The following is a 23,414-nucleotide window of genomic DNA, read 5'->3' as shown; positions in this document are numbered from 1 at the left end:
GCTCGGTTTTATTGCACTTGTTTCTCACTTATCATTTCTAGCACACCATAATACTTGACCGGACAGAGATATGCTAAGAAAGAGCTAAGGAGTCTCGCTTCCCTCCATCTGAATGTGGGACCATGTTAAACAGATCAATGTAGTGACATCATGAGGATCTGCAGCAGTGTATATTGGTATACTGACATTTAATGGAAAACTAAAACTCTTGCGATTCTGGGGTTTGCCAGGTTCCCAATGTCTGCATGAGTTGGAGAAACCGCTGAATATAACAAAAAATGAATTATTCATATGTCAATATATCAGTGGATCCTCGTTAAGGTTTTGTAAAGAAACAGGGCGCCATACTAGCTTCCCATTGATGTGCTATTATATACTGACAATATAAGATTTGGATTTTATATTTATACATACTACTCCAGAGTGCAGATGCTTAGTAATTGCATTTAACTACAAGTGAACCTTCTTGCATTTCCAGAATGTATGTTCTCATTATATGATCATTGTGTTGCTTTTTGTCCATGACTAAAGACATTGTCATCTAGGAAGGAAGAGTTCCAGTCTAAAGCACATCACATGGCAAACTGGGGGACAGCAGAAAGGAAGGAAGTTTCAATATATTTTCCTATGTACATCAGCCTCTCTCTCTCTCTCTCTCTCTCTCTCTCTCTCTCTCTCTCTCTCTCACACACACACACACACACACACGCCAAAGTATTTCAAAGCAGGAGTCCAGAATGAGGAGATCAAGGCCAAAGCCAAAGGGAGAGCTGGGAAGAAGATACAACTGAAACCGTAGAGAGTTGTAGGCAGACAGAGAGAGCTGCTGGTGGAAGCTCAGGGCCTGATCACCAGAGACATGAGCAGATTAGTATACAGAGACAGGGCTGTAAGAATTGAGTCTGTGTTGACTGCCTTCACTATTCATCAGCTCATACCAATGAAAACATTGCTCTGATACAAAAATTAAGATTCACCTTAACATACTTATCAAACAATATTTAAAACTATGCACATTTCTTCCTTAAAATGGAGAAAAATATGCAGGTGGCTCTGATTGAAATTCTTTATTTATGCCTTTTTGGCTGCTCCATCTATTAATCATCAGATCAGTTATTTCATATTCAAATGCTCACAAAAGTACAAGCAACGCTAATGACCTCAAGAAGGAAACTGCCTCCTCATTTCTATAAGGGAGTAGACGGGAGGGGCTAAGGGGTGTTATTGAAAATAGCAAAACCAAAACAATCAAAATCCCACCAAAAGCTGCACAGATTTTGAGTGGAATTCCCATGAAACAATGGGAGTATCAGGCAGGAGGGAAGAGTTAATTACTGCAGATTGCTTTGAGAGAAACCACCTTGCCTGTTGTTGAAATCAGCCCTGAGTGCTCACTGGAAGGACAGATCCTGAAGCTGAGGCTCCAATACTTTGGCCACCTCATGAGAAGAAAAGACTCCCTGGGGGAAAAGACCCTGATGTTGGGAACGATTGAGGGCACAAGGAGAATTGGACAACAGAGGACGAGATGGTTGGACAGTGTTCTCGAAGCTACGAACATTAAGTTTGCCCAAGCTGCAGGAGGCAGTGGAAGACAGAAGTGCCTGGCGTGCTCAGGTCCATGGGGTCAGGAAGAGTCGGACATGACTAAACGACTAAACAACAAAAAAAGATAAAGGGACCCCTGACAGTCAAGTCCAATCGCGAACGACTCTGGGGTTCCGGCGCTCATCTCGCTTTACTGGCCGAGGGAGCCGATGTTTGTCCGCTCCGCAGTTTTTTCGGGTCAGGTGGTCAGAATGACTAAGCCGCTTCTGGAGCAATGGAACACCGACACCAGAGCAGTGCACGGAAACGCTGTTTACCTTCCTGCCGCAGCGGTACCTATTTATCTACTTGCACTTTTTGGTGTGCTTTCGAACTGCTAGGTTGGCAGAAGCTGGGTCCAAGCAATGGGAGCTCACGCTCTCCATTGATTAAATGGAGAGTTTCCTTGACTTTGTTTTCCTAGAAGAGCAGATCCGTGCTTGCAAGAGAAAGCACATTATCAATGCCCAAAAACCTTCTCTTTCACTTTCCCATAAAAACTGAGGCCTGCACCACTTGTTACCCAACAAGCTAAATGCAGTCCATTGCCCAGTTAATCTGCTGCTGCAGCCTGCCTTCGGCAGCAGGCTATGTTCTGGTTGATGGATCAAACAGTGTGTGGGTCTGGCTTATGTTCTGAAAGTGACAACCCTGTAGGAACAAGTGTGCTGTGATGGCGTTTATTGACCTGACTAAGGCTTTCAACACTGTAGATCGTAATGCCCTGTGGACTGTCCTTGGCTGCCCAGATAAATTTATAAACATCATTCGGCTCCTCCATGATAATATGACAGCAACAATCGCAGATAACAATGGCTCTCAAAGTGAACCATTCACAGTGGGCTCAGGTGTTAAACAGGGTTGTGTTATTGCCCCAACTCTATTCATTATTTTCATTGCCATGATCCTACACTTTGTCAAAGGGAAACTCCCCACCGGAGTAGAAATCATATATCGAACAGATGGAAAGCTCTTCAATCTGAGCAGGCTGAAAGCAAAGAGTAAGGCTACCGTAACTTCCGTTCCGTCACAGAGCTTCAGTATGCTGATGACAATGTAGTGTGCGCATGCTCAGAGGATGACCTCCAGACCATCCTAAATATCTTTGCAGAAGCTTACGAAAAGCTTGGCCTATCACTCAGCATCCAAAAAACCAAAGTGATGCACCAACAAGTACAAAAAACCCCCTCTGCAGCGCCACAAATCCAACTCAATGGTGTAACATTGGAAAATGTTAACCACTTCTCCTACCTAGGCAGTTATCTTTCCACAAGGGCCAACATTGATGCAGAAATCCAGCATCGCCTGAGCTCTGCGAGTGCAGCTTTCTACCGATTGAAGTGCAGAGAGTTTGAGGACCGGGACATTCGCAGGGAAAGCAAAATGCTTGTTTACAAAGCTATTGTACTACCAACCTTACTATATGCTTGTGAAACATGGACCACTTATAAACGCCACCTCCAACTCCTCGAAAGATTCCATCAGCAGTGTCTCCGAAAAAATTTACACATCACTTGGGAAGACAGGCGAACTAATATTAGTCTATTGGATGAAGCAAAGATCACCAGTATTGAAGCAATGATTCTTCAACATCAACTTCGTTGGACTGGTCATGTTGTGCGGATGCCTGATGATCGTCTTCCAAAGCAACTACTCTATTCTGAACTTAAAAATGGAAAGCGTAATGCTGGTGGTCAACAAAAGAAGTTTAAAGACTGTCTCAAGGCAAATCTAAAAAAATGTAGTATAAACACTGACAACTGGGCTGTGAGCGCTCCAGTTGGAGAACAGCCTTTACCAAAGGTGTCATGGGCTTTGAAGACACTCAAACTCAGGATGCAAGGTAGAAACGTGCTAAGAGGAAGGCATGCTTGGCAAATCCACACTGTGATCAACTCCCATCCAGAAACCAATGTCCCCACTGTGGAAGGACGTGTGGGTCCAGAATTGGCCTCCACAGTCACTTACGGACTCATTGTTAAAACCGTGTCTATGGAAGACAATCTTACTTGGCTACGAGTGATCGCGAAAGAAGAAAAGAAAGAAAGATGGAAATCCCTCCGTTTTTAGATAGATTTCGCTATATCCACCACGACTAGACTCACAATAAGAGCTAATTCACACACTATATTCTCTTAAGTAACCATCCTTTGGCTCCTGAGCTCATTCACCTAACAAGGGTATTACAGACCCTCTCAGTTTTACACTGTATGTGGCAGTTCTGTTTGCCACAGGTACACCAACATGACATGTAAAGCACATTTTCAAACATGCAGGAATATGCAGTGGGGAGATGCTGGCAAAGGAACTCATCTCAGGCACATGTTCATTGCCTGCATACAGATATGCATCTTCCCTTCATGTGCTAATGGTGTCTAGTGCAAAAACAAGTATACACACAGCATGTGCAACTTCTCTGTAAAGTGTGAATTGGACCTAATCCTAGGCTGAACACTCTGAAAGGATATTCATTTGTGTCTTTGGCACCACACTGTTCCAAATGGCCCATGATCAGATAAGGAATCTTAAATATATTTTCTTAATATGCTGTTATTCTAAATATTGGCTTTCATTAGGAACAACTTTTCAAGGACTGGATTGCTAAAGGACAAAGAAGTGGAAGCACAGTGACAGACACCGTGGTGTATGTTTAATAATTGCACTGGTTCTGCAGCTGGTGTTTCTTTCAATATTCATTGGCCTGTGATACAGGAGACCTATCTAGCTACCATTTAAAAATTGATGGAGCAGAGCAGATGCAGAGTGGAGCTGGAACGCTGCCCCTGGCTCACACTCTTCCCTCACCTGTCTTGAGGCTCTTTGCTTAAGAAAATCTGCTGGGCTCTGACATTAACCCATCCCAACAATCACCTGGGAGGAGTGGTGTGGATCTGCCCTGAAGAAATGATTGGAAAATAATGACAAGGGAAGGTAGAGCCCAATGCAAAATCGAATAGGAAGAGAACACCTCTCTCTTGGACCCGTGAGCAAAGAAGCCTGCTCCTGATGCCATCCATTCAAAACATCAGATAGTGTTTAAGGGGCAACAGGAGAAGGCCCATAGTCATTTTGGATGTAGGTTGAAAGAGTTTGCTATTAACAACCTCAGGACCATCCAGGAGCATTTACGAGATTTGTAAAATGCAGGGTTTGTGGGAAAGACTGCTGGTTGAGATGCAAGAATACAGGCAATGACTTGCTGTGGTCGGCAGCCAAGGATACAAGGATACTGCCAGTGAGAGTGGAAGTAATGCAGGGTGCAGTGAGAAGTGGCAAAAATCTACATTAAACCTTCAGTGATAAGTAGTTTTAATTAATGAAACAGCTGCCATTTCTAGCACTCGGATTTTAAAATGATGCCAGCTCTCACAGAGTGAGACTGTTCTTAAGCTAAAACACAGAAATAGGACATCTACTGAGTTCTGAAACAAACAAATTCTCTCTACTATGCATCTAATTCCAAGGCAGGAGGCTGTTCCCCCCCAACGGTTTGAATATCTGACTCACAAAATAAGGCTGTGTAGAAGAAACATTTAAAGGCAAAGACCCACCTCTGGTTTCTAAGCTCTTACCATGTGTTGCCCACATACCCTCAAGCCCATCTCTGAAACCTTGATGGCTTCAATTTTCTTATTATTATTTTAAAGGCAGAAGGGAGGGGGGGAAGATTCTTGGGTTATTGAATTTTCCACCCAATAACAATTTATTTCCTTGCAAGGTCTGAGCACAGAATTGTAAAATATGCATAGCCCTGTTTACAGAGTAAGATCCAAACTACTTTAGCACTGACTCCCTTATCAAATTATTTGCAACCTCCTTGGCACGGGCAAGACACTTATCTTCCTCTGTCCACTGAACTCCTCTAAGCTGCTCTGCAGCAGAAAATAATGACTATTTCTTTGCCACATGACACCGGAGTAATATTATGAGTTCAAGAAATTTAAAATACTAGTAGTCTACAGTAGAGGTAGGCTTGTTGAATCTACTTTTGTTTCTCCCCCAGAACCTCAATATCTACCAGCCAGGGCCAGATGCAAAAGACGTACATAAGAATGAAAGAACAGGGTGCCTCTGAGCCATGGAATTTACTATTGGTAGCAGAATTGAACTGAGTTCAGTTTTTTTCCACATAAAAGTCCACTTCTGCTTAATATCAATTCATTTCGGCAACCAAATTTAGGTGGGAAAATTCCTTTTGTTGCTGCTACTGTTAAAAAACCAGGAGTCAGAAATCCATGTTGATGTACCGCATCTCACTCAGAGATCTAGCAGGAGGTCTTCCTTCTGCCCACCCTGATCTATAGAACTACATCTCATGATAGCCTGCGAGGGCTCCTCATCCTGCATCATCCTTTGCCAACCTGCTTCTCCTAGATGTTTTGGATGACCACTCCCATCAGCCCCGGCAAACATGGCTAGGCCTGAGGGGAGTTGTCGTCGAAACATGTGGAAGGTACAAGGGTGGCAAAGGCTATCTTTCATTATATTAGAATGTAATATGTAAAGGGTGAAGTATGAAAAGGGGAAGTCTGTGAGTCATTCACATTTCCCCTCCCCTCTCCCAGGTCAAGTTCTGTATAACACCAAAGCTTGCCTCAGCAAAAACTCGCAAAGACACTTGAACATGTTCCGAGAGAAATGCTCACCTCCTCAAGAGCAGTTTTGGATGGTTCTTGCTCTCCAAGTTCTTTTCGATCAAGTCTGAGAGAAGCTGCTTGAGCACCCCAGTGGCATACTCCATCTCACCCTGCAGCGCTGTCATGATTAAAGAGGCCACGTTGCCCCGGTCCCTCATGGAGAAGCTGCGCTGTGCCTCCAAAGTGCGAATGAAGGTCAACAGGAAGTGCTTTTTGTTCAAGAGCTGTCCAAAGAGGGTCAAAGACTTCTCCACGTTTGCCTGGACCTGAGGGAGGGAAAACTTCATTAGATTCAGGTCCAGAGGCTTATCTTAAGAGTTCCTTTGACTAGGTATTTCAAAAGGCCATGCACAGGGACCTAAGGGTCATGAGTACTTAGCAAAACAGATAAAGCCTGCTGTCCCGACAGTCAGTGGACTTTAGCAGCAACCAGGAAAATTCACTTTCAAAGTGAGAACTGTCTTCTCTGTCCTCCCACATTCTAATTATTGAGAATTGCCGTTTGGGGAAAGTTTCTTTCCAGCCATCACCATTTAGTGATGATTTAGAGGATAAAGCAGTAACGTGCAAGTCCTTTCAAAAGTCTGTTGCATCCCATACATGTCTGTACATGTATCCATCCTGTACACCATACAACTGCTTTGACCAATAATCTCTTCACTCTGGATGCTTCCGAGGCAATGGGGTTTCCCCCATTCCACCTTGCCATTTAAAAGCCATTCTTTGGCCTTCTGCTCTCTGTGGATCTATTGTCAAACACGTACATATCAACTAATTTTTGACTGACTTGCCTCAAATATATATATGATACTTTATTTTTCTCCCTTTTACAGTGCTTGCAAAGCCTACTATATAAGATTCTCTTGAATCTGTAGCACAGGTGCATACATAGAGAGTATCTCCATGGGGGGATGAGTATATTTAATACATACTCTTTTCCATCCTGTGCACACACGAGTCTCATTTTCTGGTTTTATTAAAATAAACATAGAATTCAGTTGGGCATCCTTTTTTTCCATAAGAAAAGTTGCCAAAGTGCTGGGCTTGGATGGAGAGTAACAGCCAAATTCTTCCTGGATAGATCTGAGTGTACCAAGCTGTCCCCACAGGAAATTCTGATCTTTTGCACTTTCTGCATATGGTCTTAAATGTTACCGTCTGTCCCTGAGATTAGTGATGCCATTTGAAGCATGCCTGGTTTTGTTTTGAGTGGCTTAAAAAAAAAAATCAGGAAAGGGCATTTCCTCCTCTCCCACATATATTCTGCTCCTGCGGCTGCTGAGTTGTCCTCAGATTTTGCTGGTCAGAGCACCCCTACATCCCAAAGTGGATCTCAGTGCCTCCCTAGCCATAAAGCAGATAATTAATGACTAAATCTGATCAGGGCATCTGTCTACAGAGATTGCTTAGGTGCTACAGTGCCCCATACTCAGGAAACAAGTAACTCTCTTTCTCTGTTAACAATAGCCTCTGTCTTGAATCTCCATCTACAGATCCCCCCCCCCAAACAAGTCCAGGGCAAAACTAAAATGGACCCTTGTTTAAAGTCAGACTGTTAGCTTCTCTGGGCAGAGAAGTGCTTATGTCACTTTGGAAAGCAGGAGTTTGGAACCTGTGGTCCTATATATGTTGTTGGGCTAGGCTCCCATCATTCTTGCTCACTGGTCATGTTGCCTAGGGCTGCTGGGAGCTAAAGTCCAATGGTACCTGCAGGTTGCCTAATCCTCCTTTAAGGTCTTGTGTACTGGTGGTGGTATATAAATAATGATAAAAGGAGAAGAATCTGCATTGATGAGGTTACAGGAAGTATTCCTGCATTTGGGTAGTATTGCATACTGCGCAGGCGGAGGGAAATGGGGAGAAGAAGAGCAAACAGAACAGTCAATGCTGCAGGATATGTTTTAAGATCTTTTTTTTAAGTATGCACATATTGGAATTATCGGCTCCAATCAATGGCTCTCACCAGCTGCTACTGAAGGTTGTCATTGAAAACTAAATGCTCACAGTTTGAAACATGGGTTTTTTCCTTGCTTCCTAATGTCTAGAAAAAAAACACATGTCAACACAAGCCCAGCAGGCAATAATTGGATAATCTGCAGGTCAATTCAGAAGGAGGAGGAATTTCAGGCACACAAGCCAGCCATATTTCTAGAGACACCCCCAGCACCAGATTTTACAGAAGTGAAGATTCAGAAGCCAAATGTATATTCCTAAAATCCCCTCATCTTCTGAATGTCCAAACTACCTCCCAATGACACTCAGACATATGTAACTAAAGCCCAACAGCTATGCCTGGTTATACTGTTTCTTCTCTCCACTTCACTCCATTCCAAGTTTTCCCACAAAGTGACTTCCTTCTCACCCCTCCAGAGTTCTTTATGTTTAAGAACAAAGAGATGGGAGAGAGGAGTAGCTGTTTGGTGGGGGGAGGCACAAGTGTCTTTCAACCAGCACTGCCTTGGCTCTTCCTAGCCAGGATCTGAGTGTGCAGGGCTGCCTAATGCTCCATTCGTGGTAGATTTCACAGACGGTTTTGTGCAAGGCCACTGCCCTGTATTTTCAGTGATCAAAATAAAGCAAAGCCCTTCACTCTCCCAGAAGCCATGAAGGGAGGATCAGATGGCAGGTTCCTCCTATCTGGGCTGTGTGCTCAGCTTCTAAAGTCAGCGGCACTTGATAAGCTCGGAAATTGGTCCTGTCCTACATAAGCGATCTTATCAGAATTGCATGCTGCAAATAGAGCAGGGTGGTGGTGGCTGCAGCAGCAGCAGCAGTAGTAGCAGCAGCACAAAACATCTGTCACATAAATGATCTCAGCAGGCTTGGCTTACCATCTACAACTCGGAAAGCAATGAAGCAAAGCCCTCTTGCAAACTGACACCCTCTCCACCCCACCCCCTTACTCCGTTGCTCTTCTCCTTTTTGTGCAATCTTTAGCAAAAGCAAATGACCAAAAAAGAATTAAGCATTTAAACAAGGGTTTAAATGTGCACAAAAGCAGTGACAACCCCAAAGATAAGAAAAAGTGCTAATGACAGCCCTATGCTTGGCTCTGGATTTATTATTATTATTATTATTATTATTATTATTATTATTATTATTATTATTATTATTATTATCATTATCACATGAGTGCACATGGAGTGGGCGATCCCTCTTGTAATTTCATTTTACCAACTAAACATATATGGTTTCTCTGAAATTAAAATTACAGCTGGGAAAGCCTTGCATGTCCTCTGTTTAATTAGTTCTTTGAACTTATATACCTGATTATGCACTGCAGTTTCAAAGTTCTGCCAGATCTAGCCTATGGGGCAATGCTCTCATTTCCTTTTCCAAGAGCACTGTTCCACACTCTAAAGTCATCCCAATTTATCCAGATGTAATAATAAAAAATTGTAAATAATGGGAATGCTACTCATCAGGATTACAGGGATTCATGCATGGAGTAAGCACACCAAACTCCAATAATGAGGAAAGATGGATCTTCTTAAAATGGGTGCACTGTTCTCCAGAGTCTCCCATTTGCCAGTGTTTGGAAGGTTTGTGGTTCATTTGTTTTGTTTTCACCTTATCCTTGTACCAGTAATTTAAAGTCCCTGTCTCCTGGCTGCTGTGTGCCCCCTCTCTCACTCTCTTCCCCCTCGATCATTAAGGAGGTAATGACAGGCAGAGTGTGATCACAACAAAGCAACTGCCAAGAGCTTGAAACACAGATGGGCCAAAAAACCTCCAGCACATTCCAGAGAGGATAGAAGCAGAACTCTCAGATTCAGATGCTTAGATTTCAGGCTACCCTTGCACACGGAATCTGAAAATCCACAAAGGATACACGTTCTGGTACAAATTAAGATGGGGAAACAATACTTTTCCAAGTAACCACTTGCTACTGACCAGCATTAATATATAGCAAAAACGTGAAATGGACCTACGAAACTGCCCATCACTCTGTTGCTATTCTCCCCCTCCACATCGCCAGCATGCACACACAACCAGAATCCACACGCCATGAAATTAACTGTGACTTACTTTTGTCACTTTTGCTTTCTTAAACTCATAAGGGGCTTTACACACAATCATTTTTACACAGATTGTGTACGCCTTGAACCTAACGGCGTCACTTTTCAATTCACACAGTCCAACTAGGCATAACGGCAGGACTCTAAATTTGTGCCTCCCAAATCTGTCACCCAGGTAACTCATATTCTGTGCTCAAAAAAAAATTGGCAACTTAATAAAAGTCATGAACATACCCCCCCCCCAAAAGCCAATATTTGCTGCAACATGCTTTAGTCGACAACAGCTGAGTTGGGGCAGGTTTTTTTGGAATGGTAAGTGGTGATATATTAGCAGGTGATGCTTGGATAGATGAAAGTCAACTGGGATACATGAGCAGGAAAGCCTAACTGGAAACTAGGGGTAGTGGTGATAGCAGACTACAATCACTAGGACTCATTCGCAGATACTGGTTTTTACATTTCAAGTGGAATCCCTTTAATTACAAGGGCAGAAACTTTTTTTTCAAAGCAAAAATGAAGGGTATTATTAATTGACTTCACATATTTGATGTACATTCCACCAGAAATTATAAGTGGAGGACAGATTAAAGAGTAGCAAAACAGAAGGTTTCCCCCACCATGCCTAAGAGCATTTTAAAGAGCGTGGTGGTTTTTTAAACGCCACAGATTAACATTGGTTAGTGAGAAGGCTCCTATAGACACAGGATGAATTAATGGAAGTCCACCTTGACTAACTGAACAAAATCGTAGATAAAGCCTATTCGACTCCATTAATCCCTACTGAATGAGCAAGACAAAGGCCACAAACACCAGAAGCAACAGAGCAATGGAAATGTGTCCCAAAAGGTTTAATGAGAACTTTAATCTATAAGAACTGAATGAAGAGGCAATCCATATTTATTTCAGATACGTTGATTTTGTAAATGGTCTGCTATTTTCAATGTGAAATCCTCACAACAGAGGCCCTTTCTCTTTACTCAAAGCAACACCTTCCCTGTGCTGGAGAGCTAAAAGCATTCAACAGCTTTTTAAACTGGAGGACCACTGCGAGAAGACCTGATGGCAGGCCCACAACTGGGGTAAGACTAGATCACAGAAGCACAGGACTGTGCTCAGCTACAGTGAGCAACCTGTGCACTTGCACTGACAGGCGCTTGATTCTCTGTAATTAATAACTGCATCGTGTTCTGGAGCTGATTACTTCTCCCAAATATGTTACGAATCCTGCGTCAACATTAATTACTCTGTGAGGTCAGCAGTGAGGGGAAGGTAAGGCCACCCCTCACTTCTCCAATCAAAAACATCCTTGTTATACAGGAAAACGTAAAGCCAATTTTTGCACAATTGCTTGTACTAAATTAAGCAGACATTTTAAGGGCTGGCGAAGGGAGGGGGAGTCGGTATGGGGGGAAGGAAAGGGAGAGGCCACACTGGGGGAAATGGAGCCAGGGAATCTGATGATGTCAGACAAGTCTCTTGGAAATGTGCGGCTGGTCATGCATCAAACAAGCCCAATTGAATAAACCAAGTGCTGCAGAAAATGACAGTGGCAGTGATATTAATATAAATATTGATATTAATGTCAGTGAGCATGGTAGCCACGCAGCAGTGACCCAAAAATCATTCTGACCAGCATGTGGAAATGTATGCCTTGCCAGCATGTTGGCCCTTTATGAAGGACTTGAGATATCAGATCAAAGCCTATCTACTCCAGCATCCTGATTCTCCCCCAGTGCCCAGCCAGATGCCTGTGGGAGGCCCACAAGCAGCATATAATGGCAATAGTCCTCTCCCACTATTATTCGGCAGCAACTGGCATTCAGAGGCATACTGCTTCTGATCTTGGAGGCAGCATAGAGCAACCACAACCAGCAGCCATCAACTGCCTTAGCTCCTTGCCCCACAAATCTGCCTAGTACCCCCTTAATGCAATCTAAGTCGGTGGCCATCCAATCTTCTGATAGTATTTATTCACATCACATATGCTATCTTGAATCTCCCACTACCCAGCTGCTCAATATGGCCACAGGTTTCAGCATTATGAGATACTAGACCTTCATTGACCTTGAACGTTACAGAGATGGCAGCACCATTGTACATTTTCCTTCTACAGAGATAACACCTCAGAACTACAGCCATCTATCTCAGTTATAGTGGTAGCCCCCTCTGGTCCACGTGTGTGTTCTTAAATCACATCAAAGGGGAAGTACACAGTCACATGCAATCAATCAATATGTGAAGATCCAACCAAGTGTGCAGAGCATTGAAGATAAACACAAACTGTGCCTCTCAGAAAAAGTTCTCCATAGTGTGAGAGAGTATTTGGTTAGAGATGTACCACACACACACACACACACACACACACACACACACACACACACATTTTGTCTGCAAAGAAAGGATGGACCTGTCAGTGAGGGCCTCAAGACAGAGCAAAACAAAGACCAGAGGCAACTGACCGGGTCATTGGCTCTCAAGAAGCTGAAGTTATTTCTGAGATATTTTGCACACACACAAAAATTTACCCACATGCAAAGCACAGGCTCATTCTGAGACCGCATAGGTAATAAAGACCAGCACAGTGAGCTTGCAAAGGAGATCCGAAGCAGCAGTGCAGTTCATGTCACAGAAGCAGAAGCACTGAAATGAAAATGGCACAAAGCAGCAACGCCCCGCTGTGCAGTACAGAACAGCCCAGTGCTGTGCAGATATTTCCAAACAATTTGCCCAGTCTATTTTTCAGCGTGCCAAATGACAGCGATGCCATCAATTCAATCAAGAGACTTTCCCACACCCTGATAGATTTTGCTGTCAGGAAAATGTCTCTGCTCTTATTTGCTTTTATTCGGTTTCATTCTGCTCCTACTCATTGAAAAATCCTATCTACTCGGATCTGCCTCTAGCAACAACTTTGCTGCCTATCTTCAATGCTTAGCCATATTACATACGGCTCACTCTGCTCTTGCCCCATTTAACCTATCCATAACAACCTAAAGAACAACAGCAACACCGTCTTTCTCTTACTTGCTGTCAAGCAACATCTTTCTGCAACTGCAACTGCAATGCTCAGGCACAGGCACAATACTTCAGTTATTCTCAGGGCAACTAAAGGAAAAATGAGCAGAACTGATGTCTCCTGGCTCTGGAATTTAGTGATAGAGGACCAGCAGCAATAGTAGGAATGAAGCAGTGTAGCTGGTTCAGTTATGGTTGCTGGAGATGAACGCTCTAATCTTGCTGCAGCCATTCGCTTGCTAGGTGGCCTTGGTCAGGGTTAATTCCCGCTTTGTAAAACTGGGATGACAGTGACTTACTTTGTAAGGTTGAAACAAAAAAAATTCCTTCCAGTAGCACCTTAAAGACCAACTAAGTTAGTTCTTGGTATGAGCTTTCGTGTGCATGCACACTTCTTCAGATACACGAAGGTGTATCTGAAGAAGTGTGCATGCACACGAAAGCTCATACCAAGAACTAACTTAGTTGGTCTTTAAGGTGCTACTGGAAGGAATTTTTTTTGTTTTGACTATGGCAGACCAACACGGCTACCCATCTGTATTTGTAAGGTTGCTGTGAGAATGAATGAAATGAGAATTTCAAACTTGTTCTTTTGTTCAGCGTGCTATAAGAAATGGCAACAACTGGGGAAAGCTCAATAGAATTTTATTTTTATTCCTGGATCTCCCAGTCAGTCTGACTCCCTAATGTGCATCGCACCCATGAATCAATGTTTCCCCATTATTCTCTTTAAACCTAGCTCCTAGCAGTTTGGAAATCCCCCCCCCACTCTGAAAAAAAGGGTCCTATGAGCCAGCATTTGGGGAACTATCTCAGATAAGTCTCCCTCACATTTGTAGTGGTTGTTCACTTTTTAGTCAAATAAAAATACACCATGAACAGTTAACGATGGACACAACATCACAGTGATCCTGCCGAAAAACTCTCTAAGACACACTTGAGGTCAAAACAAACAACCCCCTAAGCTTATATAAGCAGCAGAATCTTCAATGTGCCCTCTCTAAAGAGAATCAAATCCTGTGGGTGGTGGGAAGTGGTGAAGCTGTCTTGCTTTAAGGTCATCAGTCTAGCCTGAGCCACCAATAAACCCAGACCCCAGACACTTCAGTTCCTTGTGAAAGCAAGAGAGAAGACTGAGAGAAACTGCAGCAGCAGGAATCCCTCCTCCCCACAGGCATAAACTCACAAAGCTCAGGAAGGCAAATGTAAGCCAAGCTCAAATGTTATCCAAGCAGACACACATACACACATTACCACACCTCCATTTCCTTCAGCACAGGGTGGTCTTCTATTCCCGGGAAGAGGACCCTCATGGCATAGGTGCGATAATCCAAAAAGGGGATGCCGGCTCCGTCCAAGTCGTTGGTCAGCTCATGGATGTCTGTCTGCAGTTCAGCAAAAGCTGGGAAGGAAATATCAGATTAAACAAGAAGCCTATATGCATCAGCTCCCAACTGGCCAGGGAATAGCCTGCGGGCCTAATCTTGGCCAATATAGTCTAGTGTCAAAAGGCCATGGCTAGTTAAAACAATATCCCCAACTTTATTTAAGGAAAAGAAAATTAAACAAACATTACATCAGAAGCTTCTTGCCCCACTAAAGAGACAGGGAAAAAAACGCAGCACAAAGATTCCTCCAAAGTTATGAAGCGACAGCAGAGAAGAGAACCAAGACCCAATTTACAGAAAAGAAACCAGAAGGGATCTCTCTTGTGCCCTCTAGTCCAGTTCCATGATACTGAAGCATAGGTGGCAGGCAGGTACAAGGCCTGAAGGCTGGTGTTTCAGCATAAGACTGCCTTTGTGGCTGTACACATAAAAAGAGATGGAGAATGACAAAATGCTGGCAGAATTTTTTTTTTTAAGGAAGCCTTGGGCTAGAGGAAACAGTTCTATGTCACAGGAATGTCCTCACTGTGTTCTGATTTCACATCTCACAAGTCCTATAGCAATTGGTTTTGCTGGGAGGAGCATGCCAGAGGAGAAATGGCATCCTGCACCTTTAATGGCACCTACAAGAGGAAGCAGTTGTTTGTGCATAGGTTCCAGTGCTGTACAAGTGAGAGTTTATGGGGGGGATGTGGGAGGGGGGAGAGAGAAATCAAATTAATGGCACTTTAAAAAGGAAGCTAGAAGCGGCAGAGGGCTGTAGGCTGATCAGTTTGATGAGAAAAAACAAACTGTCAGCTTGAAAGGCACACTATCTTATCTGTAACTAGTGGGACTAGAAAAGAGAAAAGGCAGAGAAGATATTGCAGCTTTTAATTAAAAGCAGATCCTTTTATCTGCCAGCTGTGGAAGACAAGGCGAAATCTCCTCCACATGCTCCCCCCTCCCTCTACAATCCTCTCTGTCACTATTTCTATCTACAGGGCTATTCCCCCCCCCTTTCCTCTTTTTTTATTATCTCATTTTAGGTGCCTGCTTCTGTCGCAGCCTCTGGGCCAACTTGGAGTTGGCAGGGTCACAGCCCCAGGCACTGGCTTGTGGCGATAATGGGCAATTAGGTTTTATCAGCAGGATCAGAAGCAGCATTCTGTCCAATTTCTCAGCATCTGTCTGTCACGTAATGAGAGACCCACAGCCTTTTGCAGGCAGGCTTCTCTCTCCCTTTAAAACTTTTCCTCTTGAAACCTCGCTAACTTCCTTCAAACTGCGCCAAATAAAAATCTACCACCTCCAATAAAACTGCTTCACTTGACCCCTCTGTCTCTCCCCAAAAGGACAAACCATGAATAAGGAACCAGTTTTGCAGAAGCACCAGAGATGGAGGCACAGCCTTAGCGTCAGAGTGAGCCATGGACACGCTAAGCGGAGCATAAAACCTATTGTGCTTCAATCAAAACCACAGCCAACTTGCTCAGATAGGGTTCCTTCCCATACGCAAATATACTGCTTAGATGGGGGAGCGGCAAAAAGGTTGGCCAGTACTGGCCAAATCTGACCTTCACTCCAGTGGCATCCAAGCACACTAACCTGCGATATTACGACGACAACCCAGAGGAGGGCATTAATGATGGTGAAATCAACAGTGGTCAGATTCTAGTTCTATTATTGTTATTACCTACATTCTGTCCTTCTGTTCCTCCAAGGAGTTTGGGGTGATAAAGTTTCCCCCACACCCCTTTTACAATCTTGTAAGTTCACCAGAGAGGCAATAACTGACCCAAGGTCACTCGGTGAGTTATATGGCTAAGCAAGATCTCTGAACGTGTGCCTTCCTGATCCTAATTTAGCACATCCATACACCACACTGGCTAAAGAAATCTATGTGCCAGGTTTTCGTATTTTGGGCAGGGAAGGCAGCACGAACAAAGCACTGGTAAGTGGGCAATTTTCTCCAACATCTTGCAAACATAGCAAGGATTTTTGTGATTGTTGGTTAATGATACCACTTCGTAGGTAATTAGGATACTTTATGAGCAGGGCAGGTCCCGTCTCATTAAAGCTTAGAGATGAAACTAATTGCTTAGTACGCATTCTCAGGCAAGGTTCAACCAAGTGGGAGGCTGCTGGCAGGAAGGGAACTTCTACAACAGTGCTCCACACAGGGGTGAAGTCAACCCAAGTCGCAATCATATGGATCTGCCCAATTGTATGTTGGTTGTTATTTCACAGTTAATTCCTCCAAAAAGCTTAGAGAGGCTTACGTGGTTCCCAGGTGGCCTCCTATCCAGGCATCTGACAGAGCCAAACCTCTGCAGCTTCAAGCAACAGAAAATGGACCATGTGCCTTCAAAGCCATTTTCTGAAAGTCTCCAACAGAGGCTTACTATTGTACAGAATGTTCAACATGGAGGTTTCAATCTATGCATTGCTTCATTGCCAGTGCCAGCTGGGACTATATGGTGCTGGCAAGGAGATGCTCCATCCAACTGGATTGTTCCACATAGTAACAGCTTGCAAATATAACATTGCCATAAGGGAGTGGGTTTTGGTGAGCCTCCCAATCACCTAGATTACAGAAACGAATTGGATGGGATCCCACTAGCGGAGGAATATAATGGGACAGTCAAACTACCTGTGAAACCAGTGGGTCTCTTTCTTCAAACTCAGATGTGCCAATCATACATTATGTGGTGGAAGAGGGTTGTTTTGTTTTGTTTCAGAGCAAAAGGAGTACACCAATGGGGGGTACTGACACCCACTTCCACCTCTCTCCCACAGTCTGCCTCCCACCCAGCTGCTTTTCTCCTTTGCCAAGTTCAGATACTGGAAGTGAGCTCAGTTGGAAGAAAAACCCATGTGGGGAGAGACTAGGGGGAAGGAAGTAGAGGGTACAGGGAAGGTTCATCTCCACCTGTGGAATTATGAACCCATTTTCCTAATTGCCCGAAATGGTGGCAAAGCTTGTTGCATTTCATGGTAAGATTCCCCCCCTCCCTTTCCCCCCTTAAACCAGTGTTTCTCCAGCTTGGGTCTCCATCTGTTGTTGGACTACAACTCCCATCATCCCTGGCTAGCCAGACTAGTGATCAGGAATTGTGGGAGCTGTAGTCCAGCAACAGATGGAGACCCAGGTTTGAGAAACACTGCTTTAAATGATGACATTGCTGCTATCGTTGTTTAAAAATGTATATGGAGTAAATGAAGGACTTTAGAAACTAGTGCGGCCCCAAAAATCAGGAAAAATCTCTCTCTCAAGGGGTGGGATTCAATGGGAAGTAACAGACTGATAAGTAGCAGAGCCGTGAAAAATAAAAGGAAAAAACCCCGGGCCCATCATTCACACCTTCCTTGCACTCCAGGGCCACGCGGGATTCCAAGTTGTCCATCTGCAGCTGTAGACGTTTGAGGGTGCGGTCAGCATCTCGGGATTTCCGCTTGTATGCAATGAGGACGATGATGATGATGAGTAAGAGAAGACCCCCGCCCCCACCAATTCCAATAATGGCTGGCAGGGTCAACAAGTTGTCTGAATAGATCTGCAGCATCCCGGGGGAGAATTCAAAGCCCCCAGCCTTGATCTGAGAGAAAGAGAGAATATATATATTAGCATTTGAGCTCACACCTTCCTGCCAAAAAGGACTTTTATATTCCCATCCACTTGCTAGAGATGGGGAATTGCTTTCCAACATCAATAATAATGAAATAAGGGACTTGGGTAGTTTATGAAATTCGGTATTTTGGGAATCCTCCTTTTTGGGAGTGTGATGAAGGTGAAAGAACTGAGCAGTGGGTTATTGACATAGTAATTATTAAGAGAATGGCAAAGATCCCAAGGCTCTGTTGGCTGTTGGGCATAACAGGATGAAAAATGTCAGGGGAGGACATTCTTATTTTCTGAATTTTCGGTCCTTCTTATTTTCTGAATTTATATCCCTTCCATCCTCCCAAAGGTGCCTATGGACCACGCCGGGAAAAGCTGACAAGGAAGCCGTTCCCTCAAGCTGCAAGATCCAATTCCTACACAGGGGCTCAGAGGGCAAATGGCCTGTGCAAGCTCTCAACAGCGTTACAGCAAATGGCAATTCAAACTGCTTTTCAATAAATTAATTATAAAACATGCACCATTCAGAACCAAGGCAAACAGTATGCCTCTCATATTCAGGTATCAGAACGCAAGTATAAAATGTCAAATGAGAAGAGATTCTTAGACGTGGTTCTCTGCCAGCATATACAGAGAATCCAGCATAGATGAGGTCTTCCAGGAACGAGCAGGAAGGGGAATGTTTTGCCCATTGCCTGCTACCCCTGAAAACGGTTTAATAGCAAGCTGCTTGCACTGAGAATGTTACCAAGGCGTTAAGTATTTCAAGCTGGTGCCCACTGCTACCACCTTGTAATCATGAGGTAAGCGAATAGCTGCCAACTTCTGAGCTGCAGAAATTTTAACATTAATAAGAAAGAGACAATTGCCACATTGGGTAGTTCACTGATTGTTGAACAAGCAACAGGGCGGGGGGGGGGGCTCTGCCACTCAGTACACTCATGGTAATGGCTACTCCTGCCTAGCTACCCACATCCCAACCATCTTCTAGGTAGCACTGACTGCAGCCATGAGGGAAGCAAATGCCTAAGTGGAGACGGACAATGGCCAAACAGTGCAGGGTTAAGTCTCACATTGCCTGTTCAAAGCATTGCAAAGGGATTTGATGGGATGCAGGAACAGGCTGGTATGTTGCTGAGCAGGCAGCAAGTTTGATGTCTCATTCACAAAGCGTTGTAATAACAGATGGGATGCAAAGTGCATTCCCTGATGGATGAGGTGTCTGGAGTAAGAAACATTTTGGGTCCCTTTCAAACACCCAAGGCCACACTGAGCCCCCGAGTGAGTCAGAATTGCTGTGCCGCAGTCTAATGTGCATCCTGATTAGCCCATTCATGAGTCCATTTTGTCCTGCTTCTGCTTTAATCTGTTTTTTTAAAAAAATGAAAATTCAAATGTGCATTTTATATCGAAGTACATATTTAAACATATATTCTATCTCAAGGTATGCATTTATAAATGCATTTTACCCCAACATACATATTTTTAACTGCACTTCAATCCATTTCTTGAATCAAGAACTACATCGCAAAATTCAGACAAGTGTGAAATCCAGAGGACATTTTACGCCCCAGTCGGCACATAAGTCTAGGAGGTCAGTTCACACCAGACGTCACAGAAGTTGAATTCCTCAAGGGTTAGTTTTTTTTAAAAAAAATTAAATCTCTCCCCTTCTAAAGTCAATGGAAATAAATGAGCAAGTAATCATGACAGTTAGTTGGAGGCATCCAAAATATGAGGACGGGGCACCAGGCAGGGAATGTTATGGAGCTGGGCGATATATCAATATCCAACACCGGTTTGACGTTCACATTGTGATAATAGTTTCATAATATTTGAGCTGGCAATGTATCGCAAATTGCAATGTGTGTAAGGTGTAGGCGATATCTGATTTTCAACATCATGATAACTCACCAGCTAAACACTGCAATTGTTATCAGCAGCTAAACCTCACAATATCACCAGCTAAACATTGCAATCTACTGTACCACAATGTCTGAAATAAGGATGGAACTAAACAGAGGTGGACAGGACAATGTCCTGGCAACTGCTACTATTTAGGGATCTAAAATGGATAAATGACAATATTATCAATCATCACACACTGAGTTTCATCAGCAATCAGCAGGCAAGCCAAAATGCATCCCAACAGGACTTTTGGTTTTGGGCTTGGCTACCAAATGGTGGTATTCAGAACAATCCAAAATACACAATCATGAGCTTACTTTACCTCCACCAAAAGAAAGAGAGAGGCCCAGCTGAAGGGTAAAAATGAAATTTCCAAGAACAGTGGCACATAGGCAAAACATGCCCTTGCATGTTCACTAGCAATGGTGCTAAGTGTTTAGTGGAAGTAACAGCAGTAAGCACTAAGGAAAAGCTGGCATGTTTGCTAGCTCATTATGATGAACACCATTTGTGAAATGGTGGAGAAGACGGTTCAGTGAAGTCTATTCATGAAAAGGGACCACAGGAGAGCAGAGAAAGAGAGCACTGATCCATGCACTCCAGTTGCAACTATACCATCCAGACACAAGCTCTATAATGCAACAGAAACCACTGGAATTTGTACATCCCTCTGAACCCTGTGCAACTGGCTCAACTGACACCCAAGAGCAGCATTAAAAGCTTTGTTACAGATGAACTCATGAAGGAATCAGAAATGGGGAACAAAGGGCCCACAGAAAGGTTTTTATATGAATTGGAATAGTTTCTCTCATTCATTCATTCATTCATTCATATATCTATCTATCTATCATCTATCTATCTATCTATCTATCTATCTATCATCTATCTATCTATCTATCATCTATCTATCTATCATCTATCTATCTATCTATCTATCTATCTATCTATCTATCTATCTAAAAGCCTTCTAGATCTTTGAAGTCCCTCCTGCAGAACACCAAACACTAAGATCCAAAAAAATCATCATCCACTCCAAATCCCAAAATCTGGATTTCTTTCCTTTGGTCTGCCAAGATTTCCTACTCTGATGATGTCTCAAACAGAGAGATTACAAACATGCAAATTAATCACATAAAAATTGCATTAATAGCATGCATAATATAGTCTGGCGTGACCTTGTATTTATGCACAAGCCATGTGCAAAGTGATAAGGAATTGCTCAATTCCGGGAGAAAGGATGGAGTGTTCCATCCCTCTTTTGTTCCCAATAGAGAAACCAAATGGGCTGCCAGGGAAGCTGCTGCAGGAGGGACTGGTTCTCCTCTGCCAACCCCCAGCAGGCTAGTAAACTTTCTTTTCAAACTAGCAACCTTTGTGGGTGTATTTACAAGGTTGGTTTGGTGCACAGAAACTGGATGCGTATTGAGCGGCTGCTGACAGAGAACAGATTTCCCAAAGGCAGGATCTGGATTTGGGAATAGGTGGGAGAGAGGGAAAAGATTAAAAAGCGGGATGTGTTCCACATTCTTTGCAACCCGGACTGCACAGGGCTCTTCCAGGAGGAAAAATAATGAGCACCCGGTGCATAGTACAAGGCTGTCAAAGCAAGACAGAGAAGAAACAAAGGCCACGCCTGGCTCGCTTTACCGTCACTTTGTGCTGTCCTGTGAGATTGGGTGACTCGCAAAGAAGCTGGGTCTCAGAAACCGTAAGAGCACAGGGAGTGTCGCCAATTAGCACCGTGTAGTTTAGCCGGGAATTTCCAGGTGCTGGAGGAAGCAGGTTACGGCCCTTAAAAAAGAAACAAAAACAACACTGGGTTTACCGGCAGACTCTCAGCCTTCTAACCCACAAGGAGAGACATCTTTTCATTCAGTTCTGTTCTCTAGATCAGGGGGCAAAAGGAGCAATATCTCAGTCCACATTATGCAGCTTAAAAAGTGGTCCCAAAGCAGCCTCAAACTATCCTTAGCTGAACAGAAGTGACCAATGGGTGACAAAATGCTCAATAGGAGAGAGAATATTTGCTAACATTTGCATCACTTTCCCTGCCTTTTCCACTGTAACACAATCAATTTTTCTCCTCTCTACAGTCTTGCAGGAACAAGGTGTGAAGCCTACTGTAGCACACCATTAGTGTAAGGATTTCTTAGCTTAATGAAAAGAAACACCACTCAACGGATCCAAGAATATGTGACAAGTGTGCTCAAGACAATTTTAAGTTGAAGGGAGCAGACCAGCAAGGCTGGAGTCAACTCGTAAGTATTATAAGAGAGAAGAATTATAACGAGGATCTCCTGTTTCTCATTCTATGGCTTCATGCCTCTTCCTAGAATATAGTTTTCCTCTCCCTGTAATATTGGAAAAACTACCAGAATTTGGCAGTGCGTCTGCTGTAGAGACTGCCAAGTCTCTCCTTCCAAACAAATGTATAGATTGTGTGGGGGTTTTTTCAGTGCAGCTCATTTAACACCAAACAAAGATAGGTTGTGAAGACCACATTTGTGAGTAGAAAACTAGTTCCTTCTACTCCATCTGATTTCTCTTCCATGCTGTACTGGCAATGAAGGCTAGGAGTCAGCAGAAAGGTGTGAGTGGGGGGCGAGAATCATCCAATTATACCAAGAGTGGGCAGAAGTAACGACCCTAGTTATGCTAGGTGGGATAGCTTAGGCACAGCTGCAATAATGGGGCTGGGGGTAGCATTACCTTGAGGATGAGTGGAGAGCTTGGCTTGAGCTCCAGCATTCCAGAGGGGAGAGACTCAAACACAGGGTCTGGGTAATAGACAAAGCTGGTTTTGTTGATGATCAGCAAGGCCTGGACATTATCCATGACAAAACCAATTTCATCTGGGCGATCACCAAACTCTGGAGGACTCCGGACTGGGTTGTCAATGGAGGGAGCATAGCACACCATGGTGGTGTCGTTGTAGACCGTGCAGTTCTACAAAGGAAGAAGCCACTAGATTTAACCCACTGCATTTCGTTGGTTTCATCTGACTCAACACACACACACAGGAGGTTCAAGTATAATTAATTCCCAGAAGGTTGTCTGTACCGTTCCCCTTCATTGAGGTAGCAACATAATAATACGTGGTGAGAAGTGCTGGCTTAGGTAGGAGGTTCAGACTGAAGGCACTTTGACATTCTCCATCTATGCTAGGGATGGGAAACTAGGCTAGACCACAACTTCCATCATCCCTGGCCATTGGCTATGCTGGTTGGGTCTGATGGGACTTGGAGTCTAACACCACATC

General features: G+C 43.7%; 1 protein-coding gene across 4 annotated transcripts in view; it reads right to left on the bottom strand.

Moving 5' to 3' along the window:
- Window positions 1-23,414, bottom strand: part of PLXNA1 (plexin A1) — a 293,792-nt gene that overhangs the window by 33,515 nt on the left and 236,863 nt on the right. For all 4 annotated transcript variants that reach the window (XM_028719206.2, XM_028719204.2, XM_028719207.2 and 1 more), the window contains exons 18-22: window positions 22,865-23,101; window positions 21,803-21,946; window positions 17,990-18,224; window positions 14,518-14,660; window positions 6,234-6,490 (exon numbers count right to left, since the gene is read on the bottom strand). In XM_028719206.2, coding sequence (XP_028575039.2) covers window positions 6,234-6,490; window positions 14,518-14,660; window positions 17,990-18,224; window positions 21,803-21,946; window positions 22,865-23,101 — 1,016 coding nt within the window. The remainder of the gene's footprint in view (window positions 1-6,233; window positions 6,491-14,517; window positions 14,661-17,989; window positions 18,225-21,802; window positions 21,947-22,864; window positions 23,102-23,414) is intronic.

This window comes from Podarcis muralis, chromosome 2 (genome assembly GCF_964188315.1).
Source record: "Podarcis muralis chromosome 2, rPodMur119.hap1.1, whole genome shotgun sequence".
NCBI classification, from domain to species: Eukaryota; Metazoa; Chordata; class Lepidosauria; order Squamata; family Lacertidae; genus Podarcis; species Podarcis muralis.
Note: the sequence above shows the minus strand (reverse complement) of the source record. Positions and strands in the feature narration are given on the sequence as shown.